This window comes from Oncorhynchus mykiss, chromosome 16 (genome assembly GCF_013265735.2).
Source record: "Oncorhynchus mykiss isolate Arlee chromosome 16, USDA_OmykA_1.1, whole genome shotgun sequence".
Taxonomy (NCBI): Eukaryota; Metazoa; Chordata; class Actinopteri; order Salmoniformes; family Salmonidae; genus Oncorhynchus; species Oncorhynchus mykiss.
This window is the reverse complement of record NC_048580.1, coordinates 52,168,166-52,196,113: the sequence shown is the minus strand read 5'-3', so window position 1 is coordinate 52,196,113 and position 27,948 is coordinate 52,168,166. Positions and strand designations below refer to the sequence as shown.

At 41.4% G+C, this 27,948-nt stretch overlaps 1 protein-coding gene across 1 annotated transcript in view; it reads left to right on the top strand.

Annotated features, from left to right (window-relative positions):
- The window catches only part of LOC110492234 (rho guanine nucleotide exchange factor 19), a 37,471-nt gene extending 10,172 nt beyond the window's left edge, over positions 1-27,299 (top strand). The window contains exons 2-16 of the mRNA XM_021566371.2: positions 5,937-6,599; positions 6,815-7,270; positions 7,466-7,607; positions 7,753-7,838; positions 8,077-8,333; positions 8,737-8,897; positions 16,562-16,714; positions 17,843-17,972; positions 18,160-18,234; positions 18,381-18,470; positions 18,742-18,905; positions 19,117-19,275; positions 19,367-19,446; positions 19,678-19,782; positions 26,546-27,299. Coding sequence (XP_021422046.2) covers positions 5,939-6,599; positions 6,815-7,270; positions 7,466-7,607; positions 7,753-7,838; positions 8,077-8,333; positions 8,737-8,897; positions 16,562-16,714; positions 17,843-17,972; positions 18,160-18,234; positions 18,381-18,470; positions 18,742-18,905; positions 19,117-19,275; positions 19,367-19,446; positions 19,678-19,782; positions 26,546-26,703 — 2,877 coding nt within the window. The 5' untranslated portion in view covers positions 5,937-5,938 and the 3' untranslated portion in view covers positions 26,704-27,299. The remainder of the gene's footprint in view (positions 1-5,936; positions 6,600-6,814; positions 7,271-7,465; positions 7,608-7,752; positions 7,839-8,076; positions 8,334-8,736; positions 8,898-16,561; positions 16,715-17,842; positions 17,973-18,159; positions 18,235-18,380; positions 18,471-18,741; positions 18,906-19,116; positions 19,276-19,366; positions 19,447-19,677; positions 19,783-26,545) is intronic.
- The last annotated feature ends 649 nt before the right edge of the window (positions 27,300-27,948 follow it).

Below are 27,948 nucleotides of genomic sequence, written 5' to 3'. Positions count from 1 at the left end.
TCTTGTCTCATCGCTACAATGCCCATATGGGCTTGGGAGAGGCAAAACACAACCCAACCAATCCGCACTGCTTCTTAACACAGCGCGCATCCAACCCAGAAGCCAGCCGCACCAATGTGTTGGAGGAAACACCGTGCACCTGGTTAGCGTGCACTGCGAGATGAGACAAGGATATCCCGGCCAAAGCCTCATGACGCTAGGCCAATTGTGCGTCGCCCCACGGATCTCCCGGTCCTGGCTGCGACAGAGCCTGGGCGCGAACACAGAGTCTCTGGTGGCACAGCTAGCACTGCGATGCAGTGCCCTAGACCGCTGTGCCACCCGGGAGGCCTGTCAAAATGTTGTTGAAATGTACAAATATCTCAGGCCTTCCGTTTGCTTTGTGATGGCAGGTCTGTAGTTCATCAGTAGCCTACTTTTTATATCTGAATTGAGTGAAGAAACAAGTGTACTTCCTTTCATAAACTCAAATTCCTTTTGAAATCTTTCAAATACTTTGAGGGTTTGCTTTAGCCAGCCTAGAGTGCTAGGTGGGCGGGATTACACTTTTGGGACTTTTTTATTGGTTCATTGCAGCAGGGAAGCTCTGTTGCAATGAACAGCTCAAGTTTTTTAATGATTTCAAATAGTATTTGAACCCAGGTCTAAAACTCATCCCCCTGACTAAACCGAGTATGTTGCTCTTCTTCCCTCACCCAGTCTGTCTCTTTGATGGGGGGGAGAGGGGAGGGGGGGTATTATTGTGGAGGGGGCAGGGTGTACTGGTGCCCGAGAGGGGGAAGGCAAAGCTGCACATGTCTTGTCATTTACATGCGAGATTCTGCACATTTTTGTGGGCTTTTAAATAATATATTGTTGTTTGTGCTGTCTGTTAGCTGGAATCCCGACTCTCGAGCAACAAGTCCGAGATTGTCGGAGGTCAAATATTTAACAGGACACCTTTCTAATGTTTTGTCTCTTTCAGTCAAAGACAGCTGAAATCACTCTCTCGCTAGGCTCAGGTGTGTCTGTCCCCCAAGGTGCTCCTTGTATGTCCATTGTTTGTGTCAGGGTAAGCCAGGTTGTCAGTATGTCTTAATAGGGAAGGAGTAGCTGCCCCAGGCTCTGAACAGGATTAGGACCCACACCAAGTATCAACATTAAGGGGGATTTCTTTCTGCTCCATGGCCTCAGAACCTCACCTGTGGGTCTGGAGCAGAGAAATGAAAATCTGAATGCCCCTTTTTAAAAACATCTATCCAGCCTTTCATGTCTATGACTAGACACTTTAGTCTTTTGATTTTGAGAAAATGGTCGCAGTAGGTGGTTCCGAATGTTTGAAGTTGCAATCGCTTTTCAGGTGGGGTTTCATTGTAAATACATTTAATGTAATTTTCATCTCAGTATCCTCTTGCACCCAAGGGATATTTCCAATCACAAATTAATCTCCTCACATTCTCAGTGCTAGTGGAGGAAAAGTTTGACAATCTCCTCCAGAGTGCTATACCCTCAGTTTGTCCTACTGTCCGATACCACTTTGCACATAGAAGATTAATTACTATAACTTAACTTGAATGGGAATGTGCTATGCTGCCTCACCAGCATCGTGGAGAGTCCAATGGTGTGAAATACTGTATATATTATGTCTATGGCATAGTGGCAGAGTCCCCCAGTCTACTACAGGGAAATTAGTGTCCTGATGTGACAGGGCTTCACTGCATTCTCACACACATACAGGATGGGGTCACACCACACCGCCAGGCCACTCCACTCCGCCTGCTCAAACACACACATCCCATAACAGACCCCATAACTCTGGATGAGAGACATGAGGGAGAAGACGCACATCTTCAGGACAGGTCTCTGTCTGTCCCCTGACTTATGGTTACCCTTTGAAACTGGAAAGAGATAAAGAGAGATTTATGCAAATTGTTTGAGATTGAGGAGGACGGACTGTTGAAAGGCTAAACAGTGACACCAGTCATCATACCCTATTATTATTACCACTTGAAAATTGTGACTGTCACAATGTGTTTTGTTTATCTGCAGTGAGTCCCATGATTCCCATGCCAGAGTGAGTGATGTATGACTATGACTAGGAATGAAATAACTTTCAATAAATTCCCTGGTTTTCCTGAAATCCCGGTTGGCGGTAGCCCGGCATCAGGAGGGAATAAGCAGGAAATCCGGAATCCTCCAACCAGGATTTCTGGAAAACCAGGGAATTTATTGAAAGTTCCCAGAATTTTGCAACCTTAACCATGACATTATTACCAAAGAGTTGAAACTATGCTAACATGTTAACTTATGATACAGGCATGGAGACTTTTTTATAACGATGCATCAAAATTGAATTTATGGTATCCGTGTTATGAGTCTGATAAGGGATTATGTCGCACATAAAAAAAATTGAACATTGTTCTTTAATCAAAACTGTTATAAAAGAGATTCCAGTGTACTAGCTACTCATTAACAATGTAGACATTCTTTCTTATTGTGGCCTATTAAAATGACAGGGGAAACGCCTACGCCAAAGTCCATAACACTCCCAAATAACACTATACAACCAAAGACACTTTTTAAGCCTTTTGATTGGAATACATAACTTACTCGGATACATTTATGGAGATGCCCTTGTTGGTAGTTCTGAGTAGATTAGGTGTCTAGATGGAATGGGCAGACATTGGGCAGATTTTTTATGTACAGCACTTTGAGAAGGCAGGGTAGCCTAGTGGTTAGAGCGTTGGACTAATAACCGGACTAGTTACCGGAAGGTTGCAAGTTTAAACCCCAGAGCTGACAAGGTACAAATCAGGTACAAATCAGGCAGTTAACCCACTGTTCCTAGGCCGTCATTGAAAATAAGAATTTGTTCTTAACTGACTTGCCTGGTTAAATAAAGGTAAAATAAAAATATCAGCTGATGTACGAAGGGCTATATAGATACATTTGATTTGATTTGACATTGCAGGGTTGCAAGGTGTTACATGTTTTTCTGTATGATAGTAGGGACACAGTGGTAGACTGGATATGGACAGGTTATAGACCATAGAGAAAGAGTGACTTGAACTGGATACTGTCTTATTGTACCTTTATCAGTGGCAGTCGGTGCCATTTAAGATGAGGGAATGCGATTATTTTTGTTCATGAGCATGGCCTTTTTCTATTACAGCAAAAATAATCGTATTCCCTCATCTTAAATGGCACCGACTGCCACTGATAAAGGTACAATAAGACAGTATCCAGTTCAAGTCACTCTTTCTCTATGGTCTATAACCTGTCCATATCCATGCACCCAATTCAATGTAACATCAATAGATTTATACTACATGATACTCACATTTTCCCTATCTCCATCATGAGGTTGCTACAACCTAGCCTATGAATGAAAGTTTGTAACGTGCACACAGTTCGAGAGAAAAATCATTAGGCCCTAATCTATGGATTTCACATGACTGGGCAGGAGCCAAGGTATGGGTTGACCTGGGAGGGCATAGGCCCACCCACTGGGGAGCCAGGCCAAGCCAATCAGAATGAGTTTTTCCCCACAAAGGGGCTTTATTACAGACAGAAATACTGGGCAGGTGTGGGCTCCCGAGTGGCGCAGTGGTCTAAGGCACTCCATCTCAGTGCATCATTGCAGACCCTGGTTCAATTCCAGGCTGTATCACGACCAGCCGTGATTGGGAGTCCCAAAGGGGCACAATTGACCCAGCGTTGTCTGGGTTTAGCTGTCATTGTAAATAAAAATTGTTCTTAACTGACTTGCCTAACTAAATAAATGAAAGAAAAAAAACACATGATCTGCGGTTGTGAGGCCAGTTGGACATATTGCCAAATTCTCTAAAACAATGTTGGAGGTGGCTTATGATAGAGAAATGAACATTAAATTATCTGCCAACAGCTGTGGTGGACGTTCCTGCAATCAGCATGCCAATTGTACGATCCCTCAAAACTCGAGACATCTGTGGCATTGTGCTGTGTGACAAAACTACACATTTTAGTGGCCTTTTATTGTCCCCAGTACAAGGTGCACTTGTGTAATGATCATGCTGTTTAATCAGTTTATTGATATGCCACAACTATCAGGTGGATGGATTATCTTGGCAAAGGAGAAATGCTCACAAACAGGGATATAAATACATTTGTGTACAAAAATGGAGAGATATTAGCTTTGTGTGCATATGGAACATTTCTGGGATCTTTTATATCAGCTCATGAAACATGGGACCTGTTGCGTTTATATTTTTGTTCAGTATAGATGTTTTTTCCACTTGGAACTGACAGGTACACTTAACCTTATTCATTGTTTCCTCACACGTTCAGGTGCTAGAATTATTAGTCAATTAAGTCAAGGTCAGAATACTGCGTATGTAGACGCACACATTTCTTTGATCTCCTCCCCAAATACCTTGCTGGCACTGGCATTTCCCCATGTTCAAGGCCAGAATACGCATAGAGTGAAAAGTGCTCAAGCTACATGCATGTAACTACAGTCTGAATTCCCCCCAATTTGTTTATAGTAAGTAACACTAGTGTAAAGTGCCGACCTAATTTCCATGGCGCAGTGGGGGAATCATTTGTGGGTCACTCTCTCTTTTTCTCTCCCTCAATCTCTTAGAATCCCTCTCCCTTCTCTCGGTCTCTCTGAATCTCTGGACTGCTGATCATGTCATAACAACCAGGTTAAAGATTAAACACTGTGAGAGATAGATGGGTCTATATTGTCAGGTGACGAGGACTGAATATGTAGTCTCACTTGGTTTGGGCGCACTTTGTGAAGGGTTATGGCTGAATGTGTGTGGCTCTGGCCTGGCTCAGCATGCCATCTGTAGATAAAGGAGGTTTGTGTGTGTGTGTGTGTGTGTGTGGGGGGGGGGGGGGGGTTAGGTAGAGGATAAGTACAGGGGGCTGAGAGCTGTGTGTGGTGCAGTCTTTAATTAGAGCAGGAAGACACTCTCAGCTGCAGCACAGAGCCAGACCTAGAGGAGAGGGGGTGGGGGGTTTCATGTGTCCATGTTCAACTGCCATTTTGCTCCAATGAACAGACATCTTCCTTAGCGAGTATACAGTACATCTTTCACACTGCCACAAGAGAGAGATGGAACAACTGAAAGTATTTCAGGAAACATACTATTTGAAAATTATTTGTGAAGGGGACCTGATTGGTTAGTTTTGGCATACACAAACTATAAACAAAGTAGCGGATGAGTCGTTTTGTACTGCATTTGGTACTTGGGCTACAGCAGGTTTGCTTTATGTACAACAGCAACACCTTCCATATAAGGATATAACTGTCTCCACCAGTGGTTAATAGCTGTCTCACTCAGTTTTTCAATTTAACATACCATGTCTCGTATAGAGGGAAGCCTGAATGAGAGACCACATGATGAAATGTTCCTTTTAATAGTGATTAGTGAATACAATATAGCCTACACTGAGTGCACACATCATTCGATATTAAACTGATTATGGCACTAGGCCAAGTATGGAAATAGTCATGTAAACACCTTACTCTGCTTGTCATAATAAGGTCAAAATCGAAGTAAGCATACGTCGATTAAAACCCCTTGGTTTTCTTTTTTCTTTCAAATTATTAGACATGTAAACAGTTTAATCAGCACTCCGGCTGGGAATTCGATCTGCACATGTGCACCTGTAGCGCAAGCCTCCCTTTTCTGCATTTATTTAAGTCCCACCAGGTAGCCTGATTTCAAATATGTCCATGTAAACAGGATTATTAGGGAAATGGTTATTCTTGCAAAGCATGTAAACGTTTTAAACACACTATTATATTAATCTGACTATCTATAATAATGGTATTATTGTGTGCACGTAACCATGCTCAGTGGGTGCTGTTTTACCAGATATGGCAAGAGGATATTATGTTAGCATTTTGAAGTTTATTGCAAAAACTTGTTTCTCCTTTCTTCTGCATTTCCCATGTGTTCTCTCAGTCATGCTTCCCGGGTATGGATTCTCCCCTCTCCCTGACTTCCAGCCTCACCTCCATGTCTTCCGTTGCCGAGGAGAGTGTCCCAGCATGTGGTTCCCGGTCTCAGGCGAGTCTCAGGCTTTGAGCGAGGCCCGGGACGACAGGCCTCTCCTGCGGCAGTGCCAGCACAACCACATCGCCGTGTGTCAGCAGGAGCGGCAGCCGCCTGTGACCCCCAGCGACAACGGCCATGGATCACCTACTGCAGACGCTCAGCACTCCACCCCTTTGCCTCTGAATCATCGCAAACACACAAGGACTGAAGCAGAAAATGGCGGCTGGAGGAGTAACCCTGATCAAGACACTGATACGGACCTGAGTTCAGACTCTCAGATGCCAGGGGGTGACATTGAGCTTTTTATCCGGGAAGATAGGGGGACTGACCCTCCAGGGCAAGAGAAGTGTGAGAGACCCACGGTGGTGTCGACGGTGTTTCGTCCCCTCCACACAGCCCTCAGCCTGCCCCTGTTCCTCCCTCTGTCCTCCCTGTACAGGGACACAGACTACTGTAACTCTCAGTCACCTGGCTCTCTATCCTCACATGAGCCTCCGGAGATGCAGACCCCAGACACCTGTCGACCCCAGAGGAGGACGTCACAGGGTTCACTCAAGGAAAAGTCTATCCGTAAGTACAGTATCTATCCATTCCACTTTGTCAACTCTCTGTTAGTCCTCATCAGGAGAATGTTTCTTTCCTCCTTCATTTTGTCATCTGTAGGACATACAAATCACACTTCAAATCTTACTTCTGAAGTATTTTGTACAAGGCCTATTTCCAATATGACTGGCTGTAGTTTGCAGAGAAGTCTTCACCTCAGTCTTTTTTGTGTTGTGTCCTAGGGCGTAAGATGCGAGTGTACTCACCAGACAGCCTGAGTGACGATTCTTTGGCCAGCCCCATTCTGGATGGCGACTACCTCTTCTCAGGACCCTTCGATTCCTTCCTGGAGGAGGACATCGGGGGAGACCCTGTAGATGCCACGAGCCCCTCATCAACAGGGGGGACACCCAACCCTCGAAAGACTCCACCTTTTTCCGCAGAGCCGCTGCAGTTGTCAGAGCACTCATCTGTCTTGAACTGTGGGGCTGTAGAGAATTCCTCGGCCACCGGAGGAAGCTCTTTAGCCCGCTCCAGTATGGCGGAACACGAGCGGCGTCGCTTCTCAGCCTCAGAGCTGATCTCACGGCTACAGCTTTCCCAGAGGAAGAACTCGTTCACACTAAAGCTTGGCAAGTCACTGTCAGCTCGCGTGGCCTCCCGCGACAGGCAGAACCCCAGCAACTTCAGCCCTGACTGTGAGTGTCCTGCCTCAGGGTTGAGCACCACTGCAGTGGGATGTGTTAGACATTATGTTTTTGACAGCAAATGCTATAACCAATTTAGCAAAGCTGGTTTCTATGTAAGAGGATGTTTAAACTTGAGACAACTTTCTGTAGTGGTTGTGTGTTTGCCAGGTTCCTTCCACCTCCATATACTTTCTTCCTCTCCAGATAAGTCCACTTCCAGGCATCGTTGCTCAGGTGGTGCCAGTGACAGCGCCCCCCATAGTCCAGTAGGACCTACACCGCAACTGCCATCTGCTGACAAAAACACGCAACAACATCGACGTAGCACCGGATTCACAATCAAAAAGTGTGTTTTAACAGCAAAAAATTGGTGTATTATATCAAAGTTAAACTCACAAATTTAAACTACAAATCTTAGCTGGAAGTGAGTTGTAAGGTTGTCCACTGTGAATAACACTGTTATAACGACTATAAATACTACTTTCCCACAGTTTGAGGAAGAAATCCATTGAGGATGATTGGTGCACTCCTCCCACAGTCAGCAGATCCAATCGTCTGTCACGGTTTCTCCCCAGCTGTGAGTCTTGTGTAAAAAATGTGGTTTATTCCACCTCCCTTCTCCACCTCCATTATCAATGGTATTTATATGGCATTGCAATGGTATCCACACTCGTTCAACCACATGCTACATAACAACATAATATCTGAAAGTATTTTTTTCAAAACTTTCTGCAATATTGATTTTAATTCTCAATCACCCCTATGTACTCTTCTTACTCAAATTCGCATCGCTCTCTCTCTTTCTCTCTCCTCAGCAATTCTGTACCAGGAGTACAGTGATGTTGCAATCAACCGAGAAATCCTGAGGCAGCAGGGGGAGGAGCCAGGTGCTGAGGAGGAGGGGCTAAGGGAGGAAGGGGCTGGGGAGACTCCATCTCCGTCTAATCTGTCTCCATCCAGCTCCTTTTGCTCATCACGAGGCTCCGCCTTCTCGCTGTGGCAAGACATCCCTGATGTCCGGACCAGCGGTCAGCTGGACAACTTCAGCAATGTTGAGCGCAAACTACAGGAGGTGAGAACATGGGGGTGACATCAAGCCAGATTGGGATTTGAGAAGCACTCATAGAGATGGATAGAAGGTGTGCCCAATATCCTATCTTTTGTGGAAAGTGCAGCCTCTATCTATGTCTATGGCAGCACTACAGGCTTTTAGCATATCCAATTAGCCAGCCAAGTTGATCTGTTTCATCTATGGGATGGATTACCTATTTTGTTAACATAACATATTTTGATTTGTGGTCATAACATTAAATTCATAGATTTTCCCAATATGTCTCATGATAACTTCATGATTTTAATATTTAGATAAAGCATTTCATTTTTCATATTTAGATAAATAAAGTATCATGTTTTTAATTGTGAGTGAGAGGTGTGCCTATTGCTTCCTAAAGGCCCATAATGTCTCCTCATCACAGGCCAAGTTTGAGCTGGTGACATCAGAGGCGTCGTACATTCGGAGTCTGACCATCGCAGTGGACCATTTTATGCTGTCCCAGGAGCTGGGGGAGTGTCTGGGGGCCCAGGACAGACAGTGGCTCTTCTCCAAGCTCCCCGAGGTCAAGGACGTCAGTGAGAGGTATAGTAAATGAATGTATGTCATGAGATTCTCTGTTTTTTCTGTCTTGGTTTTTCTTATTCTTCTGTTTCTCTTCAAATCAAATTTGATTAGTCACAAACAGGTGTAGACTAACAGTGAAATGCTTACTCATGGGCCCTTCCCAACAATGCAGAGAGGAAAAAGAGAAATAATAGAAAAATAATAACACAAGGAATAAATACACAATAAGTAACGATAATATATACAGGGTACCAGTACCAAGTAGATGTGCAGGGGTACGAGGTAATTAAGGTAGATATGTACATATAGGAAGAGATAAAGTGACTAGGCAACAGGCAGTGGTGTAAAGTACTTAAGTAAAAATACTTTAAAGTACTACTTAAAGAAAATAATATACTTTTTACTCCATACATTTTCCCTGACACCCAAAAGTACTTGATACATTTTGAATGCTTAGCAGGGCAGAAAAATTGTCCAATTCATGCAATTATCAGAAGAAAATGCCTGGTCATCCTTACTGCCTCTGATCTGGCAGACTCACTAACACAAATGCTTTGTTTGTAAATGATGTGTGAGTGTTGAAGTGTGCCCCTAGTGATCCATACATTTAAAAAAACATTAAAATCATGCCGTCTTGTTTGATTTAATATTAGGAATGATGTATACTTTTACTATTGATACTTAAGTATATTTTAGCAATTACATTTACTTTTGATACTTAAGTAGATTTAAAAACAAATATTTTTTGAGTTTTACTGAGTAGTGTTTTACTGGGTGACTTTCACTTTTACTTGAGTCTTTTTTTGTTAAGGTATCTTTACTTTTACTCAGGTATGACAATTGGGTACTTTTTCCACCACTGGCAACAGGATAGATAATAAACAGTAGCAGCAGCATACATAAACATAAACAGTAGCAGGAAGGAACTCACAGCCAAGGTAAAAATACACAATTCCAACATCGATTGTCTACTCAGGGAAAACAGGGTGATGAAGGAGTCGCTACTATACATACAAAGTCGTAGCATGCGTGGAAATCATTTACAGTGCCTTGCGAAAGTATTCGGCCCCCTTGAACTTTGCGACCTTTTGCCACATTTCAGGCTTCAAACATAAAGATATAAAACTGTATTTTTTTGTGAAGAATCAACAACAAGTGGGACACAATCATGAAGTGGAACAACATTTATTGGATATTTCAAACTTTTTTAACAAATCAAAAACTGAAATATTGGGCGTGCAAAATTATTCAGCCCCTTTACTTTCAGTGCAGCAAACTCTCTCCAGAAGTTCAGTGAGGATCTCTGAATGATCCAATGTTGACCTAAATGACTAATGATGAACATACAATCCACCTGTGTGTAATCAAGTCTCCGTATAAATGCACCTGCACTGTGATAGTCTCAGAGGTCCGTTAAAAACGCAGAGAGCATCATGAAGAACAAGGAATACACCAGGCAGGTCCGAGATACTGTTGTGAAGAAGTTTAAAGCCGGATTTGGATACAAAAAGATTTCCCAAGCTTTAAACATCCCAAGGAGCACTGTGCAAGCGATAATATTGAAATGGAAGGAGTATCAGACCACTGCAAATCTACCAAGACCTGGCCGTCCCTCTAAACTTTCAGCTCATACAAGGAGAAGACTGATCAGAGATGCAGCCAAGAGGCCCATGATCACTCTGGATGAACTGCAGAGATCTACAGCTGAGGTGGGAGACTCTGTCCATAGGACAACAATCAGTCGTATATTGCACAAATCTGGCCTTTATGGAAGAGTGGCAAGAAGAAAGCCATTTCTTAAAGATATCCATAAAAAGTGTTGTTTAAAGTTTGCCACAAGCCACCTGGGAGACACACCAAACATGTGGAAGAAGGTGCTCTGGTCAGATGAAACCAAAATTGAACTTTTTGGCAACAATGCAAAACGTTATGTTTGGCGTAAAAGCAACACAGCTGAACACACCATCCCCACTGTCAAACATGGTGGTGGCAGCATCATGGTTTGGGCCTGCTTTTCTTCAGCAGGGACAGGGAAGATGGTTAAAATTGATGGGAAGATGGATGGAGCCAAATACAGGACCATTCTGGAAGAAAACCTGATGGAGTCTGCAAAAGACCTGAGACTGGGACGGAGATTTGTCTTCCAACAAGACAATGATCCAAAAAATAAAGCAAAATCTACAATGGAATGGTTCAAAAATAAACATATCCAGGTGTTAGAATGGCCAAGTCAAAGTCCAGACCTGAATCCAATCGAGAATCTGTGGAAAGAACTGAAAACTGCTGTTCACAAATGCTCTCCATCCAACCTCACTGAGCTCGAGCTGTTTTGCAAGGAGGAATGGGAAAAATGTCAGTCTCTCAATGTGCAAAACTGATAGAGACATACCCCAAGCGACTTACAGCTGTAATCGCAGCAAAAGGTGGCGCTACAAATTATTAACTTAAGGGGGCTGAATAATTTTGCAAGCCCAATTTTTCAGTTTTTGATTTGTTAAAAAAGTTTGAAATATCCAATAAATGTCATTCCACTTCATGATTGTGTCCCACTTGTTGTTGATTCTTCACAAAAAAATACAGTTTTATATCTTTATGTTTGAAGCCTGAAAATGTGGCAAAAGGTCTAAAAGTTCAAGGGGGCCGAATACTTTTGCAAGGCACTGTATTTCTGAGATTCCTGATGACGCATCCAATAATCCAGAGGGCGCGATCAGAGAATTCATGCAATCCGCCTTGAAACTTCCTATAGAGACTGTAAACAAGGTGGCTTTCCACCAAGTACAAAGACTTGGAGCTATGACCGACAAGACCAAGGGTCCCCGACCGATCATCACAAAATTTGAACACTACCAACAAAAGGAGCTGATCAAAAGCAGGGGAAGGGAGCTTAAAGGGAGATAAACAAACGTCCTAAGAGACTGTATCCGGTACAAAGGCAACAACGAGAGAAGAGTAAGCGTGCCTTTATCATTGTGGACAAACTCTTTATAGATGGACAGCTATTCCGAGACAGCTCCATAACACCAGGCTGTACTAAATTCTACAGGGACTTCAGGTTACGAAAAAAAGAAAGTATGGGAACTGTAAAAATATTTGAACATTACGAAGTGGATATGAACACACAGGTACTCAATTACATGCATGCTTACACATACGGACTTACACACACACACAGCTGATCTCGCTCTCGTTCTTCTTCTCTTCTCTCTCTCTATTGTCAATAACAGTTTTATAATTTTATGTGTTTGTTTGTCTATCTTTTTTATGTATTTGTCTACAAGTTTATATATGTTTACAACAAGCAAGGGGAGATATCAGAATAATAACATATTGTACTGAATACATGTGTACTGTAGTGAGAGTAATGCAAGGTCTAGAGTAATGCAAGGTCTATTTTATGATCATGTGAAACGTCAATTGCTATGGAAATGCTGGGATGTGTTTTTCGATGATGTTAAAGATAATTATGATGCAACTATGACGGTGATATGATATGGATTATTATTGATTATTATTATCATGAATATCAAGGCTATACGACCTATATGTTACACACATAGACACTCAACCATGCAAATTGACAGAGTTATTATTTTTTGGACATAACACATTATAGTCTTACTCTACAGACATCGTACACACTCTCACCAAATCACATCCAATATCATACACATCAACCTACTCAGATTTACTACACACATAATATCTTGTCTCAATTTTCTAACATCTGTGGCATTGGCTCACAGGAAAACAGGCAAGGGAATAAAACAAATATTGCTAGAACCTATTGCTTGAATTCTAAATATCAGACATTTGAAAACTCTAGTTTTGACCGTCATAATACCTCTGATGGCAGTAACTTTAGAAGCACTAATTATGGTCAATTTAGACTGAGAATAGTATCTAGTTATGGTAAGGGGTGAAATAAGTATAGCCAGTTATAATTGTAACGGTTTAGCAGATTGTAAAAAAAGATCCGTCTTTACGTGGCTAAAAGAAAAGGAATATAGCATATACTGTTTACAGGAAACTCACTCAATACATCCTTAGATGAAGTTGTGTGGAAAAAGGAATGGGGTGGTGGAATCATTTTCTGTCATGGACAAAGTAACTCAAAAGGTGTGATGATATTAATTAACAACAATTTTGATCTGAATGTGCAAATAGTCAGAAATGATTCACAAGGAAGGTGGATCCTTTTGAATATGCAAGTGGGCAAAAAAGAGATTTGGCTCATTAATCTATATGGTCCAAATCAGGATGATCCATACTTCTTCAAAATAATTTGTATCCATTTATTGAACTTACAGGCAACAAATTATCAATTAATTATGGTAGGAGACTATAACACAGTGTTAAGTACCTCATTGGACCCTAAAGGAATCACTCTACAAACTATCATCACCGTGCCCTGAAGGAAATCACAAATATTATGGACACATTAGAAATAGTGGATATTTGGACACTAAAAACTAGTGAGATATGCATGGAGGAGACTTAATCAAGCTAGTCATCTTGACTACTTTCTTGTCTCTTTCTCTCTTGCATCAAAGGTTAAAAAAGTTTTAATAGGAGATCATGATCTAATTGGCATTCACAAAACTCTTATAGATTTTCCACGTGGACGGGTATATTGGAAATTTAATCCAAGTTTACTGGAGGACAACTTAGTTAAAAATAAGACAAAATCATTTATAACTGATTTTTTCCCATATAATATAGGTTCAGCAAATCCCTTTATTGTTTGGGATACCTTTAAATGTACCTTCAATTCAATATTCATCAATAATTTAAAAAAGTAGTTTCTGGCTAAAGAGACAAGACTAACAAGGGAAATCCATGAACTAATAGTACAGGTAGTTAGCAATAAAAACAATACTACAGAGATACAAAATAAGTTAGAGGAAAAACAAAAAGAACTTGAGGAACTTATTCAAGAATGATCTAATGTAATCTATTACAAAAATAAAGCAAACTAGATGGAATATGGAGAAAAATGCACAAAATTCTTCTTGAATCTCCAATACAGGAACGCTAACAAAAATTAATTTGCAGAAACTCGTTACTGAAGACGGAGTCATCTATGATTCTCTGAATTGTATTTTAAAAGAGGCAGCTAACTATTTTAGGCAGATGTTCTCTTTTCCGTCTCATCCTCTCCCACTGAATGAAGATTACGGTAAGGAATTCTTTCCAAAATATGTAAAAAATGGAAAATGAACAAATTTACAAAAAGATCAATGCGAAGGCCAAATTACAGAGGAAGAACTTTTTGAGGCTATTAAATCCTTTCAGTCTGGAAAAACCCCAGGGCTTGATGACAAGCGTTTTTTGATATTCTAAAAGCTCCATTGTTAGATTTGTTTTAACTACTCCTATATAAATTGTAGTCTGTCAGGTACTTAGCAGGAAGGTCTTATTTCTCTATTATTAAAACAAGACCCAGATGGAGGCCCCTTACACTTCAATATTGTGATGCAAAAATACTAGTGAAATGCATAGCAGGTATGGTTCATCCTGATCAGACAGGTTTTTACATGGACGATACAATGGAGATAATATACAACAACTACTAGAAATAATAGAACATCATGAAACATCTAAGAAGCCAGGCCTGGTATTTATAGCGGATTTTGAAAAGGCATTTGATAAAGTAAGACTGGATTTTATTTATAAATGCCTGGATTTTTCCAATTTCGGTAATTCTCTTATAAAATGGGTAAAACATTATGTATAGTAGCCCCAGGTGTAAAATAGTAAATAACGGCTACTTCTCAGAGAGTTTTGAATTGTCAAGAGGAGTTAAGAAAGGGTGTCCTCTGTCACCATATCTATTCGTTATGGCCATTGAAATGCTAGCTATTAAAATCAGATCCAATAACAACATTAGAGGATTAGAAATCCAAGGCTTAAAAACAAAGGTGTCCATGTATTGATGACTCAAGTTTTATATTAAGTATGCAAACTAAATCCCTGCAATGTCTCATTGAAAATCTAGCTAACTTTTCTGTACTCTCTGGACTAAAACCTAATTATGATAAGTGTACAATATTATGTATTGGACCTTTAAAAAATACAACTTTTACATTACCCTGCAGTTTACCTATAAAATGGGCTGATGGTGAAGTAGACATACTTGGAATTCATATCACAAAATATAAAAATAAGCTCTCCACAATTAATTTCAATAGAAAACTTGTAAAAATAGACCAGATCCTGCAACCATGGAGAGGTAAATACCTGTCTATTTATGGAAAAATTGCCCTGATTAACTCCTTAGTCATATCTCAGTTTACTCACTTCCTTATGGCGCTGCCTACTCATGATTATTCATTTTTCAAATCATATGAGCAAAATATATTTCGCTTCATCTGGGACGCCAAACCAGACAAAATGAAACGTATACAGTGTATCTATATAATGAATATGAATTGGGTGGGTTGAGATTATTAAATATAAAAGCACTAAACCTCTCTCTAAAATCTTCATTTATTCAAAAGTTTTACTTGAAGCCTAAATGGTTCTCAAGTAGATTACTAAGAAAAGCTCATCCATTGTTATAAAATTGCCTTTTTGCCTTTGTGCAGATTGCCATGTCTCCTTTTTGTTTAATTGAAAACTATACTTTTTTCAAAGTATCTCTCTTTTTCAAACAAAATAAAACATGATAAAAAGTATGTTTAAATGACACAGAGGGGCAGTGTTTTTACAACTAATGCCAGTTTGCATGAGACTGATGCCGTGCAGGTGTTTGTACACATGAATATACATACACTCTCATTCAAATAAACGCATACAAGAACACACACATACATATAATAGTGCCAGACATGCACACAAACATATACAGTTGGCATTGCTGTTATGATTTTAGTTATCCTTGGTGTCCTTTGTTTTAAATGTATTATATATATATAATTTTTTTTTTTTGCAGTGTTGTTTGCTATTTTCTTTTGTCTTCCTTTTTTCTCTTTAAATGTATATATTTTCTTTCTTCTTCTTCTTGGGGGGGGGTGATTGTGGGAGGGGTCTCGAATGGTTGCAGGACAGCTATTGGGGAACTGTGGGGGGATCTTGGAGGGTTCGGATTCACGTTTGGCCTGGTGGGAGATCTGTCAACGCGCCCCTTGAGCAGGGCATTGAACCTGGATGCTTCTGTGTGTTGCTCTGAATGGGAGTCTGTTGGATGATTGGTCTGATGTAGTTGTTGAGCGGCTTCACTGCAAGTATATTGTATGTTTCGGATGTTCAATAATATATATATATTTTTTTTAAAGTAGCAGCATATGTGATGAGTTAAAAGAGTTAGTCACAAAAGGGTCAATGCAGATAGTCCAGGTAGCTATTGGTTAACTATTTAACTTACTATTTAGCAGTCTTATGGCTTGGGGATAGAAGCTGTTCGGGGTCCTGTTGGTTCAAGTCTTGCTGCATCGGTATTGCTTGCTGTGCAGTAGTAGAGAAAACAATCTATGACTTGGGTGGCTGAAGTCTTTGACCATTTTTAGGGGCCTTCCTCCGACACTGCCTGGTATAGAGGTCATGGATGGCAGGTAGCTTAGCCCCACTGCTTTCAATATCTCTCTCTGTTTCGATCCCAAGCTCGATTTTCTCTGAATATTTCACTTTCTTTGTTACTCCCTCTCTTCCTTTCTCTCTCTTCCTTTCATCTCTCTCTCTAGGTTCCTGCAGGACCTGGAGCACAGACTGGAGGAGGACATCTTGCGTTTTGACGTGTCTGACATCGTCCTGGCCCACTGTCCCGCCCTGCGAAGGGTCTACCTCCCCTACGTGACCAACCAGGCCTACCAGGAACAGACCTACCAGCGCATGTTGTGAGCAGTCTTACTTTGTGTGTAATCTATTTTGCTTTGTTGCACATTTGAGACCGTAAGTATAATGCAAATTATGTTGCTCGGTGCCTAGTACACACGCTCGAATTGTCACTTTGTACATATGGATATCGACGGTGTGCAGGTTTCTGTTCCAGCCCAGCACTAACACACCTGGTTCAACTAATCATCAAGACCAAGTGTGCTAGTGCTGGGTTGGAATGAAACCCTGTAGCTCTTCAGAAACAGGGTTCATGACCATAGATATATGTGAACCGATTCAGGAAACTAGGAAACTAACTAGCTAACGTTAGCTGGCTGGCTTGTTAGCTAACGTTGTTTGAATTTACAATTTGTTTACATAGCTAGGTTCATTGTTTACCTAGATAGCTATATGTCTTAAGATAAAGTGTACTGTTAGCTAGCTAGCTAACGTTAGTTGGCTGGCTCCCTAGCTGATGTTATTATTCATATTCCAGAGCCATTTGCTTTTCTAATTAGAGCCAAATGTTAGCTAGATAACATTGAACCTGGTTGGTTAGCTCCCAGCACTGTGGCATTGTTGGCACTGTTTATTGTCGTTTAATTAGCTAATATTAGCTGGCTGGCTCGTTAGCTAATGTTACGTGATGTGTGTACAACACCCATTGAATATGGCCAGTGTCAGTAAACATCTGCAAAAGAACGTAATAAAATTGTTGCCAGCAGAGTTGGTTAGGCTGTTTTCATTGTTATCCAATCATTCGCTCCGATAGGGAAACGAGATGGGTGGGGCTAAAGCTTAAGAGGGTGTGAACGATGCTGAATGGGTGTAGACAAAGAAGAGCTCTTCACTAAATGCCAAAACATTTAAAGGCCATTTTCTCAAATGTGAGTTTACAATTGATCAACTTTAAAAGACAACAAACAAACTTCCATTTGTTCCTCAAATGCAGTGTACGTTATCTCATTTTGTATCTCTGACTCTCTACTTTTATCCAATGTATAAAAATAAAAAACACAATTTCAAATGTTGCTACATAAGACCGAATCCAGGTGGTGAGTCACATATACACATATATCTCCAATCCATACCAGTGAAGGTTTTTTCTGACCATATTGCTAGATTTGAAGCGATTTTTGTCTCTGTAGACAGGAGAATGCTCGCTTCCCAGGTATCCTGGCTCGTTTGGAAGAAGACCCCATCTGCCAGCGTCTTCCCCTCGCCTCCTTCCTCATCCTCCCCTTCCAGAGGATCACACGGCTCAAGATGCTGGTGGAGGTATGATAGAGCACCCTTGTTCACCATAGAATTAAACTATTCATGACTGGCTGTAGGGACAAAACAATTACTCTACTTTACATCAAGTTACTGACCAGTGAATAAGCAAATATACAGCAGCAGGCTTTGCAGTGTCCTGAGGTGAAAGTTGAGATCCAAAATGTTCTATCTTCCTTCTATCTTATAGAATATCCTAAAGAGGACAACACCAGGCTCTAGGGATGAGGACACAGCCACCAAGGCCTTCAATGAGCTGAAAAAGGTAGCATAAAATAAAACACATACCAAAAGTTGAAGTTTGGTTCATTTGTGGTCGTTATACAAAATAAATAATAGAGAAATGATTAAACTTTTTACTAATAGACTATATTGCCTAAAACATTGAAATAACCATTCTTATCACAACAGATTATAAAGGAATGTAACTCCAGTGTGCAGTCAATGAAGAGGATGGAAGAGCTCATTCACCTCAATAAGAAGATCCACTTTGAGGGCAAGGTAGATGACAACATCTCTCATTAGGAACAACCTCATTCATTTTCAGTACACCTCCTGTATACTCATGTACAGTATATTCCCCTTTCCCCTATCCACTGCTGAGAATCAATGGTTTTGGACAACAACAAATCCTAGTATCCATAGTATGGATTAACCATATAATGTTTGCCCATTGTAGATTGCAAGTAAAGAAACCACATGCCTCTAACCCTAGTAATAATTAAATAACTGTTCATTCATGCTCATTACTCACATACATCTCCCCTTTTAGATATTCCCTCTGATCTCCCAGTCTCGCTGGCTGGTCAAGCATGGAGAACTGCTCGAAGTGGACACACAGACCATGAGTATTTCTGGGTCAAAGTTCAAGTTGCCCACAAGGCCTGTGTACTTGCATCTGTTCAATGACTGTCTTCTGCTGTCCAAGAAGAAGGAGTGAGTACTAAAGCTGTACAATGTAGAGGGAGAATAGAAAGAAAAGTGTTTTATATGTATGGCGTAATGCCATGCTACAGTATGCTGAGCTATGCTATGCTCTGCCACACTATGCAACACTATGTATGGTGTTACTGTATGTCATAAATGTTGGTTGATTGAGTGATGCATGGCATACATTGACAAATTCCTGTCTCTGGTTTGTCTGCAGCACGTGGAAGTTCATGGTGTTTGTTCACGCTAAGATCGGGCAGCTGAAGGTGAAGGACCTCAGTCAGAAGCTTCAGGGCATCTCAGGTTTCATCTTCCACCTGCAGCTGTGTGAGGGCCGGCAACTCAAACACCAGATCCTACTCAAGGCCCACACTGAGTGAGCTGCTATACATACCACTATCATGATATGAAATGGTAGTGATAAAGTAGGAACTGACAGCCTCTACGTGGGTTTTGTTTCTTCCCAGGAGTGGGAAACAAAGATGGATCACAGCCATGTTTCCCTCTGATCCATTGGAAGATATTGAGCAGGCCACTGAGAATGATGGTAAGTAGCTGCTTTATCAATAGTCTGGATAAGCAGTCACATCTTGCAGTGCTGATTAAGTATTTCAATGACTTATAAACCAACTTCAGTCATGTCCCTGAGCTTCTGTTGTTTCATTTACTGTAACTTGGAAAATGTTGCATTACGTTTTAAAATATTTTAAAAATCGATTTTAACGGAAGTACATCCTTTTCAGTAATTTTATACACCTTTGGTTGTTTATCCTCTCAGATCTTTCCCAAGTTCAATGCATCAAGAGTTACCAGGCCCAAGAGCATGATGAGCTTACATTGGAGAAGGCTGATATTCTTCAAGCCAAGACCATTACAAGTGACGGTGAGAAACTCCCTTTGGCAAGCTCACATTAAACTCTATCATCATAAGCAGGTTCAATCCAAGATGGGCAGGTTCAATCCAAGATGGCGTAGACATATTTGTCCTTCGTCTTGTCGTATCCCATGTACAGTGCCTTGCGAAAGTATTTGGCCCCCTTGAACTTTGCGACCTTTTGCCACATTTCAGGCTTCAAACATAAAGATATAAAACTGTATTTTTTGTGAAGAATCAACAACAAGTGGGACACAATCATGAAGTGGAACGACATTTATTAGATATTTCAAACTTTTTTAACAAATCAAAAACTGAAAAATTGTGCGTGCAAAATTATTCAGCCCCTTTACTTTCAGTGCAGCAAACTCTCTCCAGAAGTTCAGTGAGGATCTCTGAATGATCCAATGTTGACCTAAATGACTAATGATGATAAATACAATCCACCTGTGTGTATTCAAGTCTCCGTATAAATGCACCTGCACTGTGATAGTCTCAGAGGTCCGTTAAAAGCGCAGAGAGCATCATGAAGAACAAGGAACACACCAGGCAGGTCCGAGATACTGTTGTGAAGAAGTTTAAAGCCGGATTTGGATACAAAAGATTTCCCAAGCTTTAAACATCCCAAGGAGCACTGTGCAAGCGATAATATTGAAATGGAAGGAGTATCAGACCACTGCAAATCTACCAAGACCTGGCCTTCCCTCTAAACTTTCAGCTCATACAAGGAGAAGACTGATAAGAGATGCAGCCAAGAGGCCCATGATCACTCTGGATGAACTGCAGAGATCTACAGCTGAGGTGGGAGACTCTGTCCATAGGACAACAATCAGTCGTATATTGCACAAATCTGGCCTTTATGGAAGAGTGGCAAGAAGAAAGCCATTTCTTAAAGATATCCATAAAAAGTGTCGTTTAAAGTTTGCCACAAGCCACCTGGGAGACACACCAAACATGTGGAAGAAGGTGCTCTGGTCAGATGAAACCAAAATTGAACTTTTTGGCAACAATGCAAAACGTTATGTTTGGCGTAAAAGCAACACAGCTGAACACACCATCCCCACTGTCAAACATGGTGGTGGCAGCATCATGGTTTGGGCCTGCTTTTCTTCAGCAGGGACAGGGAAGATGGTTAAAATTGATGGGAAGATGGATGGAGCCAAATACAGGACCATTCTGGAAGAAAACCTGATGGAATCTGCAAAAGACCTGAGACTGGGACGGAGATTTGTCTTCCAACAAGACAATGATCCAAAACATAAAGCAAAATCTACAATGGAATGGTTCAAAAATAAACATATCCAGGTGTTAGAATGGCCAAGTCAAAGTCCAGACCTGAATCCAATCGAGAATCTGTGGAAAGAACTGAAAACTGCTGTTCACAAATGCTCCCCATCCAACCTCACTGAGCTCGAGCTGTTTTGCAAGGAGGAATGGGAAAAAATGTCAGTCTCTCGATGTGCAAAACTGATAGAGACATACCCCAAGCGACTTACAGCTGTAATCGCAGCAAAAGGTGGCGCTACAAGGTATTAACTTAAGGGGGCTGAATAATTTTGCACGCACAATTTTTCAGTTTTTGATTTGTTAAAAAAGTTTTAAATATCTAATAAATGTCGTTCCACTTCATGATTGTGTCCCACTTGTTGTTGATTCTTCACAAAAAAATACAGTTTTATATCTTTATGTTTGAAGCCTGAAATGTGGCAAAAGGTCGCAAAGTTCAAGGGGTCCGACTACTTTCGCAAGGCACTGTATATATATTTTTATATATTTTTTCTTCGCATATCTTTTAATATTTTTCTAAACCCTTACTTCAAAATACTCTCCTGCAACTCGCCTCACCCAATGTGGTGTGGACATTTAAAAATTTTCTCTGCCTCTATTACTGGAATCTCTCCAACATAAACTAGCCAGCTAACTAGCCAGCTAACGGTCATCAGCTAACCTCTAGCCAGTTTGTACAAAGCGATTCAACCAGAGCATACTGGACCTATTTTTCTCTCCAAATCTCCGGATTCCTATCGCAAGCTCTGAACCTTCTCACCTTCCGACCTTCGCAGCTAACGTCCCCTGAATGCTATCTGTCTAGAGCACAACGGACTGTTGGCTTACGAGGCCAAATACATTCCAAAGCCACAAGCTAGCAGTCAGCTATCCTTTGCTAGCGGTCATCAGCTACCTTTATCCCGGACAACTCTCGCCAGTCTGTACAGCGCGACTCAAACCAGAGCTAGTCGGACTTATTCTTCTCCATATCTCCGGATTCCTATCGCAAGCTCTGAACCTATTATTTTTTTCACTTTTATGTTTAATTGTTTCTTTTTTATTGTTATTATTTATTTAACATTTTTATTATGACATTTTTTTCCCCCACCTGGAATTATAGCAGCTAACGACCCCTGAACGCACAGCCGCAAATCTGCGGCCTGCTAGCTATCTAAAGCACATTGGACTGCTGGCTTAAGAGGCCCTTCGGACATATTTCAAAGCCCACTATACATATTTTGCCAATTGGCCTGGTTTACCACACGGAGCCCTGCTGATCTGTCCGCTGATGTAACTGCACGAGGGGGCCACAACAGACTTTCCTCCTCTAAGGCCTTTCTGTTAGCCTGCTAACCCTGTGCCGCTAGCTGCCTGAAGCCACGCACTGGACTTGTATGATCACCCGGCTACGCATGCCTTTCCCTAACGTCACCATGCCGTGTCGATTGCTGTTCTGGTTTGTAACTATTGTTTTATTTCACTGTAGAGCCTCTAGCACTGCTCAACACGCCTCGGCTAACAATTTAGTTCCACCTCCCACACACGCAGTGACATCACCTGGTTTAAATGCTATTTCTAGAGACAATATCTCTTTCATTATCACTATATGCACAGGTTTACCCCCACGGTATTCACATCCTACTATACCTTTGTCTGTACATTATGCCTTGAATATATTCTACCGTGCCCAGAAATCTGCTCCTTTTACTCTCTGTTCTGAACGTACTAGGCGTCCAGTTCTGTTAGTCTTTAGCCGTACCCTTATCCTACTCCTCCTCTGTTCCTCTGGTGATGTAGAGGTTAATCGAGGCCCTGCAGTGTCTACCTCCACTCCCATCCCCCAGGCTCTCTCATTTGTTGACTTCTGCAACCGTAAAAGCCTTGGTTTCATTCAATTTAACATTAGACGGCAGGGTAGCCTAGTGGTTAGAGCATTGGGCTAGTAACCGGAAGGTTGCAAGTTCAAATCCCCGAGCTGACAAGGTACAAATCTGTCGTTCTGCCCCTGAACAGGCAGTTAACCCACTGTTCCTAGGCCGTCATTGAAAATAAGAATTTGTTCTTAACTGACTTGCCTGGTTAAATAAAGGTAAAATAAAAAAAAATAAAAAAAAGAAGCCTCCTCCCTAAGTTTGTTTTATTCACTGCCCTAGCACACTCCACCAATCCGGAAGTCCTAGCCGTGTCTGAATCCTGGCTTAGGAAGACCACCAAAAACCTTGAAATTTCCATTCCTAACTATAAAATATTTCCGACAAGATAGAACTGCCAAAGGGGGCGGTGTTGCAATTTACTGCAAAGATAACCTGCAGAGTTCTGTCTTACTATCCAGGTCTGTACCCAAACAATTTGAGCTTCTACTTCTAAAAATTAACCTTTCCAGAAACAAGTCTCTTACCGTTGCCGCTTGCTACAAGACCACCCTCTGCCCCCAGCTGTGCCCTCGACACCATATGTGATTTGATTGCCCCCCATCTATCTTCTGAGCTCGTGCTGCTAGGTGACCTAAACTGGGACATGCTTAACACCCCGGCCATCCTACAATCTAAGCTTGATGCCCTCAATCTCACACAATTTATCAATGAACCTACCAGGTACAACCCCAAATCCATAAACACGATCACCCTCATAGATGTCATCCTAACTAACTCACCCTCCAAATACACCTCTGCTGTTTTCAACCAAGATCTCAGCGATCACTACCTCATTGTCTGCATCCGTAATGGGTCTGCGAGCAAATGATCACCCCTCATCACTGACAAACGCTCCCTAAAACACGAACAGGCCTTTCTAATCGACCTGGCATCCTGGAATGACATTGACCTCATCCCGACAGTAGAGGATGCCTGGTTATTCTTTAAAAGTGCCTTCCTCGCCATCTTAAATAGGCATGCCCCATTCAAAAAATGTAGAACCAGGAATAGATATAGCCCTTGGTTCACTCCAGACCTGTCTGCCCTTGACCAGCACAAAAACATCCTGTGGCGTTCTGCATTAGCATCGAATAGCCCCCGTGATATGCAACTTTTCAGGGAAGTTAGGAACCAATATACACAGGCAGTTAGGAAAGCTAAAGCTAGCTTTTTTAAACAGAAATTTGCATCCTGCAGTACAAACTCAAAAAAGTTCTGGGACACCGTAAAGTCCATGGAGAATAAGAGCACCTCCTCCCAGCTACCCACTGCTCTGAGGCTAGGAAACACTGTTACAACTGACAAATCCACTATAATTGAGAATTTCAATAAGCATTTCTCTACGGCTGGCCATGCTTTCCACCTGGCTACCCCTACCCCAGTCAACTGCCCGGCACCCTCCACAGCAACCCGCCCAAGCCCCCACCATTTCTCCTTCACTCATATCCAGATAGCTGATGTTCTGAAAGAGCTGCAAAATCTGGGCCCCTTCAAATCAGCCAGGCTAGACAATCTGGACCCTCTCTTTCTAAAATTACCTACCGAAATTGTTGCAACCCCTATTACTAGCCTGTTCAACCTCTCTTTCGTATCGTCTGAGATTCCCAAAGATTGGAAAGCTGCCGCGGTCATCCCCCTCTTCAAAGGGGGAGACACTCTAGACCTAAACTACTACAGACCTTTATCTATCCTACCCTGCATCTCTAAGGTCTTCGAAAGCCAAGTTAACAAACAGATTACTGACCATTTTGAATCACATCGTACCTTCTCTGCTATGCAATCTGGTTTCCGAGCTGGTCATGTGTGCACCTCAGCCACGCTCAAGGTCCTTAACGATATCATAACCACCATCGATAACTGTGCAGCTGTATTCATCGACCTGGCCAAGGCTTACGACTCTGTCAATCACCACATTCTTATTGGCAGACTCAACAGCCTTGGTTTCTCAAATGATTGCCTCGCCTGGTTCACCAACCACTTCTCTGATAGAGCTCAGTGTGTCAAATCGGAGGGCCTGTTGTCCGGACCTCTGGCAGTCTCTATGGGGGTGCCACAGGGTTAAATTCTTGGGCCGACTCTCTTCTCTGTATACATCAATTATGTCGCTCTTGCTGCTGGTGATTCTCTGATCCACCTCTACGCAGACGACACCGTTCTGTATACTTCTGGCCCTTCTTTGGACACTGTGTTAATTAACCTCCAGACGAGCTTCAATGCCATACAACTCTCCTTCCGGGCCTCCAACTGCTCTTAAACGCAAATAAAACTAAATGCATGCTATTCAACCGATCATTGCCCGCACCTGCCCGCCCATCCAGTATCACTACTCTGGACGGCTCTGACTTAGAATACGTGGATAACTACAAATACCTAGGTGTCTGGCTAGACTGTAAACTCTCCTTCCAGACTCACATTAAGTATCTCCAATCAAAAATGTAATCTAGAATTGGTTTCCTATTTCGCAACAAAGCTTCCTTCACTCATGCTGCCAAACATACCCTCGTAAAACTGACCATCCTACCGATCCTTGACTTCGGCGATGTCATCTATAAAATAGCCTCCTACTTTCTACTCAGAAAACTGGATGTAGTCTATCACAGTGCCATCTGTTTTGCCACCAAAGCCCCATACACCACTCACCACTGTGACCTATACGCTCTCGTTGGCTGGCCCTGGCTTCATACTCGTCGCCAAACCCACTGGCTACAGGTTATCTACAAGTCACAGCTAGGTAAAGCCCCCTCCTATCTCAGCTCGCTGGTCACCATAGCAGCACCCACTCGTAGCACGCGCTCCAGCAGGTATATCTCACTGGTCACCCCCAAAGCCAATTCCTCCTCTGGTCGCCTTTCCTTCCAGTTCTCTGCTGCCACTGACTGGAACGAACTGCAAAAATCACTGAAGCTGGAGATTCCTATCTCCATCACTAGCTTTAAGAACCAGCTGTCAGAGCAGCTCACAGATCACCGCACCTGTTCATAGCCCATCTGTACACAGCCCATCTATCTACCTCATCCCCAAACTGTATTTATTTATTTTGCTCATTTTGCACCATAGTATCTCTACTTGCACATCCATCTTTTGCACATCTACCATTTCAGTGTTTAATTGCCATATTGTAATTACTTTGCCACCATGGCCTATTTATTGCCTTAACTCCCTTATTTGACCTAATTTGCACTCACTCTATATAGACTTTGTTTTCTTTTTTCTACTGTATTATTGACTGTATGCTTCGTTCATTCCACGTGTAACTCTGTGTTGTTGAATGTGTCGAACTGCTATGCTTTATCTTGGCCAGGTCGCAGTTGCAAATGAGAACTTGTTCTCAACTAGCTTACCTGGTTAAATAAAGGATAAATAATTGTTTTTTATTTTTAAATAAGTATAAACTTTAAACAGCAACTTCAGTAAAATAAAATAAAAACCCTTTACATTTTCTCCTTTACCCTAAAAGTAGTTCATAACAGTTTTCTATAATGTTTAAAACCCAAAGTTTGAGTCTTAAACCACCACAAGTAGACCACAAGTGATAATGTCACTAGGTGTGTTTTCGTTTGCTGAGGTTGTTGTGTATTGTGTATCCACAGGCTGGGTGGAGGGCATTCGGCTGTCAGACGGGGAGCGGGGCTGGTTCCCCAAAACCAACGTGGAGGAGATCACAAGTCGCAGTGCGCGTCTCCGCAACCTCAGAGAAAACATCCGCGTTAAGTGTGTCACACAGAAACTGGAAGAGGAGCTCTTTTAAGTGTCCTTTCCATCCTGCAGGTTTTCATTTACACTTGGGATGTCCAATCAAACAGGGCAGCAACCCTCAACCCGTATCCATTAGACCCAGCTTTTATGCAACACCAGTTATACAATAGCTGAGCAGTTTTAGATTATCTGGATGTGGGAGTTTTATTTAGTCTGCAGGTGCTCATAAGGACATCATTTTTGGCATAGCTCGAGCATAAGCAATATTCTTAAGAAATATGGTTATCCAGCTGCATAGCAGTAATTTTCTATCACTCATGCTTGCAATGACTGCATATACAGTACAACTACTGTAACACATCAGAAACCAAGCATTTGTCTTTGCCCCCAAGCACTGTAATAGGAATAAACATAATTTCAGACATCACTTTCAACAGAACATTAAGAACTACAGTGTTTGTGCATCTTCCCTGTCTTTTGACTTTCACTGCTAGTTACACCCTATTGACAATAAGAGTTGTTTACGCGTAGACAAAAATTAAGACAGTAGCACATTATATTATTGTCCAACCACTACTACCATCTACATGCAGATGTTCACCATTCCAGTGACACATTAAATATTTTTAAAATATAGTTTAAAAAAAAAGTTGTTAGTGCTAATTTAAATGTTTGCTGTTGTGTATTTGTTTATGCTCCTATAGCTGGTTATTCTCTATGGAGATAATTATGCACATTTACATAGTGTAGATGCACTTGTATAAATGAGTAATGGCTAATTTACTATTATGACTGTAATTTATGAGGGCCAGGATCTGCCAAAAATATGCCATACCATTTTAACAAATCTTAGAACTTATAGTAGAGAAATATAAATAACAAAAGACTAATAATACATGCGCTACTTGAGATTTCTGGTTCTGAACATAATAATTTAAATGTTTTACCCCTGAAATAAATGCACATACTTTTCAGTGTTTTATATGACCACTGCTGAAATGGTTTCATATAATAATATGTAGGTGAAGCCTGAATGTTTGTGACCATGACATAAAGTTTGAGTTACTTGTACTGTACATATAAGTATTGTACATAATAAGAACAACAATTTGAGAAAGGTATTTAGTTACTTTTTATTGAGTCCGTACATTTCAAGAACAATCATAACAGAAAATATGGAAAAGGTCATGAACAGCACTAGATTTTCTATTTTGGTTCACAGAGATTCTACGAAAAATATTGTACAATCAGTTCACTAAAAATAAACTCCCTATTTAGCCTATTCATTGCTATTACA